The sequence below is a fragment of the Myripristis murdjan genome, chromosome 13, assembly GCF_902150065.1.
Source record: "Myripristis murdjan chromosome 13, fMyrMur1.1, whole genome shotgun sequence".
In the NCBI taxonomy this organism is placed as follows: Eukaryota; Metazoa; Chordata; class Actinopteri; order Holocentriformes; family Holocentridae; genus Myripristis; species Myripristis murdjan.
In genome coordinates, this window is record NC_043992.1 from 6,245,387 (window position 1) to 6,251,359 (window position 5,973).

The 5,973-nt window shown below is 45.3% G+C and overlaps 1 protein-coding gene across 2 annotated transcripts in view; it reads left to right on the forward strand.

Annotated features, from left to right (window-relative positions):
* Nucleotides 1-688: 688 nt before the first annotated feature.
* Nucleotides 689-5,973, forward strand: part of esrrd (estrogen-related receptor delta) — a 9,866-nt gene continuing 4,581 nt past the window's right edge. Inside the window, exons 1-3 of one of the 2 annotated variants that reach the window (XM_030067375.1) lie at nt 689-1,136; nt 2,124-2,418; nt 3,380-3,533. In XM_030067375.1, coding sequence (XP_029923235.1) covers nt 1,081-1,136; nt 2,124-2,418; nt 3,380-3,533 — 505 coding nt within the window. In that variant the 5' untranslated portion in view covers nt 689-1,080. Of the gene's footprint in view, nt 1,137-1,839; nt 1,960-2,031; nt 2,419-3,379; nt 3,534-5,973 lie in introns of those variants that run through there. The other variant, XM_030067376.1, reaches the window with a different exon arrangement.

The following is a 5,973-nucleotide window of genomic DNA, read 5'->3' on the forward strand; positions in this document are numbered from 1 at the left end:
TACCACAAAAAATTTCAACAATTCGCTCTGCGCTCTCTGGTCCCCAAACTGCTTCTTCAACACACAATCAGCCTGTCATCTCTGCACAGCTGTTAGTGTGAGAACGTCTTTATGTTTGTCTTAGTTTCTGACAAGTTTCCCTTTTCTTTATTTATTCCTGTTTTGACTGAAGTAAAGCACGTCATCATATCTTATAATAACCCAGTTAAAGCTGGCAGGCCGTGCACACACACACACACACCGTCAGACCCCGAGCAGCCAGCTGACTCTCTGCCTTCAGTTTATTCACACGTGTTTTTGTTTTGTTTTGTGTCTGCCTGCTCATCTTTTCTGCATGGCACTGGGAAAACAGCATCACCAACGATGTTCCAGTAAACTTTTTATTCCTGAAGACATTTGTCCCCGTCCCGCTCGCCCAAAACGCAGAGGCAGACGTGGACGTGGACGTGAGCAGCTCTGGTGTGAAAATAAAAATAAGAGCAGAGAGCTGGCAGAGGGCTGGAGGGGAGCGAGCAGACAGGAGCTGCTCTGCTGCCCTACATCTGTCATCTGGCTCTGTCCAAATCAATAGAGATGACACAAGCTGTCAGATTGGTGATGCCCCCGGCTGATTGGCTGATCCCCTAAGCCCCGCCCCCTGCCCCTCCTCTCCAGTGACGGGACGATCAGATAAATAAACCTGCTGAGCGCTCAGAGCCGCCCGCCGCTCAGCCTCTCTGCTCTCTTCTGCACCTCCTCCTCTTCTTCTTCCATCAGGTCCATCTGTTTACTCCTCTCCTCCTCCTTCTCCTCTCTCTCTGTGTCTCTCATCTCTATCCTGGAGGAAACAGGAGGAATTTCAAAACTTTTCTTCTCTTATGGAAGTTTTACACGCTCCTCTGTCGGTGCTGTCGTTTCCCAGTTTTTCTTGGACTCTGAAGTACCGTCAGGTGACGCAGCAGATTTGTACTGACAGACAGTGAAGGCACCACTGAAGCCTCCTGGGACTCTCAGTGTATTTGTTGTTGTTGTTGTTGTTGTTGTTTGTATGCGTGTGAGCGCCCCGCTGCAGGCGTGAAGCTGAACCCAGATCAGATCAGGATGGAGCTCAAGGATTTCTGCCTGACAGACGATGATCACTTCGCCAGTGCGCACCGGTGAGCGACACACACACCTGAGCAGCAGCACACACACACCTGAGCAGCATCACACACACCTGACCAGCATCACACACACACACCTGACCAGCATCACACACACACACCTGAGCAGCATCACACACACCTGATCAGCAGCATCATCAGCAGCTGATCAGCCTGATTGATCCGGCACGGCAGGAAAGACATGAGCAGAAGATGAAAAAAGAGAAAGAGAAGCGTTCAGAGTGCATCAGGTCTGACTGGAACCCTGAGAGAAAGAGACAAGTGGGATTTCACTGATATCTGACTCGTCTTGTTGTCATAATAATAATTAAAAAGTTATTTATAGAGCACTTATCCAGAATAAAACATAAAAACAAACTCAGCTGAACTGTGTTCATGCAGAACAGCAGCTGCAAAACACTTTATCAGCACAAACCTTTAGAAAGGAAAGAAAGCAGCCCTGCAGTTAAAACAAATAAAACAAATATTCAGGACAAATATTCCAAAAAATAATAAAAATAAACTACTACTGCTTCTACTACTAATAATAAAATAAAAAATAAAAAAAGAATAAATAAATAATGATGAGTTAAAGCCCAAATGGGAAACCACAGGCGACTGATCAGTTTAGACTCTGAAATACATCAGTTCTGTGGTGACAACAAACAAGGGATGTGTGTGTGTGTGTGTGTGTGTAAACAGACAGGAAGCAGCTTGTTGTGCCTTAGTTTAACATACACAAACACACACACACACACACACACACACACACACACAGAGTCCTACAAGTTTGCTTTGACACCGTCAATGTAACATTTTCACTATAATCTGTGGAATCTAATCTGAATGCGGGGTATAATCTGTGTGTGGAATATAATCTGAATGTGGGGTATAATCTGTGTGTGGAATATAATCTGAACATGGGGTATAATCTGTGTGTGGAGTATAATCTGTGTGCTGTGTGCGAGGCGCTCAGTGTGTGATGCTGCTCCTCCTCCTCAGGCTGCTGGACTCTTCCTCCCCGGCTGATGAGGCTCCGTCTCCGTCGTCGTACCTGCACTCGTCTCCTCTCAGCCCCTCCTTCCCGCTCTCCTCCCCGCCCTTCATCACCTCCCACCCGCCATTCCTGCTCAGCCCGGCCTCCTCCTCCTCCTCCAGCCTGCTGTCCGGGGCCCCGGACCCCGACTCCCCGACGGGCTCTAGCTCCAGTGGCGGAAGCGTCGGCCGTGGCAGCGGTGCTGTGGCGGAGCCCTCGGTGCGATTCTCGCCGTCGCAGGCCGACTCGTTCTCAGCGCAGGTGAGCTCACCTTCACACTTTTATTATTTTTATTCATTCAAAGTCATTCATATCTCACACAGTCACTGAGTTGATTTTCTTTTCTGTACACACACACACACACACACACACACACACACACACACTGTTACAGTGGTTTTCAGCAAAATGAGGAATAGTTTAATTTGATTTAAAGTATTTAACCACAAGAAAAATGATCCAGCTTCACTGATCTGCCCGTTAAATAAACTGTATCATTCATCAGTTTAATAATCTGTTGCTAACTTGCTCATTGCCTTTTCCTGTGTTTTTGAAAGAAATGAAATTAATTTGATGGAGAAAAAAAAAAAAACAACCAAAAAAATGACTGGCATATAAAAAAATAAATGAATTAATAAAATACAAGAAAATATCTTGACTAATGTCTTGGACATTTTCAGCTCATTTGTCTTTGAGTTTGCATTTCTTTGGTACTCAGGTCAGAGGGCTGAGTGTTGGTGTGAAAGGCCTATTGTTATAGATTTCCTTTGGTTTTTAATGTGTGAATCTGTGAGCGGTTAGAAAAAAACAAAAAAAAAAAGGTTTTGTCTTGGTGTAAAAAATGTCAACAATAACAACAATAACAAGTCATGTGCTGGCTGAAAAAATGGGAAAAACATATCTACACTGAAACAAAAACAAAAAAATCTAGTTAGTTTTTCAAATCTTGTTTCTCTTCAGACAAGGTCATAAATCTGCCTGTGGGATGAGATAATCCCATTTGGATTGGTATTTCCTGCCTCATTCCAGCAGATTTTTTTTTCCTGGTTCCTCAAAAACAAACAAACAACAACAAAAAAAAACCCCTGAAACAGAGACCGTGCAGTGTCCAGTGGGATTATCTAACCCCACGTGTAGATTGTCTCGCCCTGGTAAAAGACAGACCTGCCTTGGCAGTGAGAGTGAGACAGGGTGCTGAGGTGCCTGTCTCTCCTCCTCTCAGGTGAACTCCATCCTGCGGGGCGACTTCCTGGCCCCCCTGGGGGCCCCGGGGCCCAAGAGGCTCTGCCTGGTGTGCGGTGACTTCGCCTCCGGATACCACTACGGCGTGGCATCCTGCGAGGCCTGCAAGGCCTTCTTCAAGAGGACCATACAAGGTGAACCACACACACACACACACACACACGCACGCACACACACACACACACACACACATACACACACACACACACACACACACACACACACACACACTCCTCAGTGGTTTCACAAGCATTTAAACACTAGAAATATGATCTAGCATCACTGATCTGCCATTTAAATATATCTTTTTATTATAATTTAATGTATTTTATTTCAAATTTTCTGGTCATTTTCTGGTCTAATTTCTTGCTAATTTACTCATTACCTTTTTTCTTCTGTTTCTGAAAGAAATCCAATTAATTTGTTGGACAAAAACAGTGAAATCAGAAATTTAGCAACAAGAAAAAATTCCTGAAACATGTTAAAAAACTTAATAAATAAATAAACAAACAAACAAATAAAAAAAAGTACCAGAAAATATGAAAAATATGTTTAATTAAAAAAATGGAAAAAGGTTGAAATCAGAAATTGCTGGAACAGAAATACATAACTAAATAAATAAATAATGAGTAACAGAAAATTGCAAAAATAACTTTAAATTCAAAAAAGTAAGAAAAACTGTTTCACTACTTATCAGTGATCAGTAATGCTGATCAGCGTCAGGTTTCTTTTGTTTAAAGTCACTTGCTGTAGGTCCAGTGTGTGTGTGTGTGTGTGTGTGTGTGCGCGTGCATGCGTGTGTGTGTGTGTGTGTGTGTCAGGGGGGTCCAGAACATGAAGCCGTTTGAAAAGCCTTGAACTAATCACCGATACGAGAGCCGATCAGTCGTGTCTCCTGCATTGATTAGTGTGTGAAGCCTCCGCCTGCCTCCCATTGGCTCACACCTCAGCAGATTACTCCTGCCACTTCCTGGAGGTAAATCTGTAATCTGTAATCTGCTGCTCGGACGGCCCGTGATATTGATCAGCGGCGCCAATCAGTCCTGTCATCTGCCAGATATTGTGACGGTGACAGGTCGGTCCTTCAGCAGCCTGGACAGACACGAGGACGAGGGACGGGGATCTGACCACCGCACGGCCAAAGGTCACACCTGGAAAAAAAAACAAAAAACAAAAAACAACAACAACACAAAAAACAGACCAGATCCACACGGCGGCCATTTCCTCTGCTGCTCTGCATGCTCAGGGTGGGAAACTTCCATGCTTCAATCACGTCGTGCCGTTTCGTCGCACGTCCTGTCTTTAATAAACTGAAAAGACGACAGAGAGAGAAAATCCAGACGGACAAACTTTTATTATCAGCTGTCGGCTGCCGTTACACAGCAGCTGAGGGAAGATGTGACTGTAGCAGGAGGCGGTTTGGTTGTGTTGATGAAAGATGCCGAGCAGATTCCTGGTGGCGTGAGAGTGTGCAGGCAGGTCAACAGCAGCAGGTGTGCAACCTGGAGTTCAGACGCCGTTCACGTTCACATTCAACCCTTTAAAACCTGAGCACAGCGAGGCAGAGTGAGACCGAGCAGCCACTGGGATCAAGAGGATCACACGTGATCTAAGAAAATTCTGGAAACAAGTTGGTTTGCGTTGGAAACCAGAGGGACCGTCTGATCCGGCGGGGGGGTTTGGTTCAGATGTGAGCGCTGACGGTGAGGCTGCGGGGCAGGGAGCTCTGCCGGCACAGAGGAGGAGGGAAGCCGGTCCGGCAGCGGTCTGATGGCGCCGAGGAGGAGACAGCCTGCCCACACAGCCTCACATGTGTGTGTGTGTGTGTGTGTTTGTGTGCAGATGGACTGGCTATGGATTTCTGTGAGAAAAGGCCAGGATGGACGGAGGGACAGGAGGAAAACAGATCAAAGAAAAACAAAGTTGTGAGGGAAAAACTAGAGAAAAAAGACACAAGACACAGAGAGGATGCCCCCTCCCCACTACCCCACCCCCAACCCCCACCCACACACACACACACAGTCAGAGGTCGGCTCTCTACGTACAGACAATAGAGAGACAAAACAAAACCAATAGCAGAAATCAATAACAGATTAAAGGGTGACAGTTTCAGCCCCTTCAGTCCCATTAGGGGTGTGTGTGTGTGTGTGTGTGTGTGTTGGGGGGGCATTAATTAAGACACCATGAAACACCCCCTAGGTTTGGACCTGCAGAGCTCTGGCTGATCATGTCAGGGTCAATCACTTCAATCAGGAACTGACCCCAAAATTAATAAGAGATCAGTAAAAAGTTACAAAGAAATGACCTGTAAATAAGCAGTTAGCAACAAATGATATATGTGTGTGTATATATATATATATATATATATATATATGTATACATATTATTCTCCCTGTAGCACATTTTTAACTATATTTTCGCTGACTTCCAGGTGATTTTTCGTGTAGCTTCTTCAGGTCAGTTCTCTCGTCTTCTCTCTCGTGTGTTTGACAGAGATCAGGTCAATCTGCTCAAAGGGTTAAACACTTGTGGAAGTGTTTGCAGCGTAGCTATGCTCACCGGCTGACCCTCACT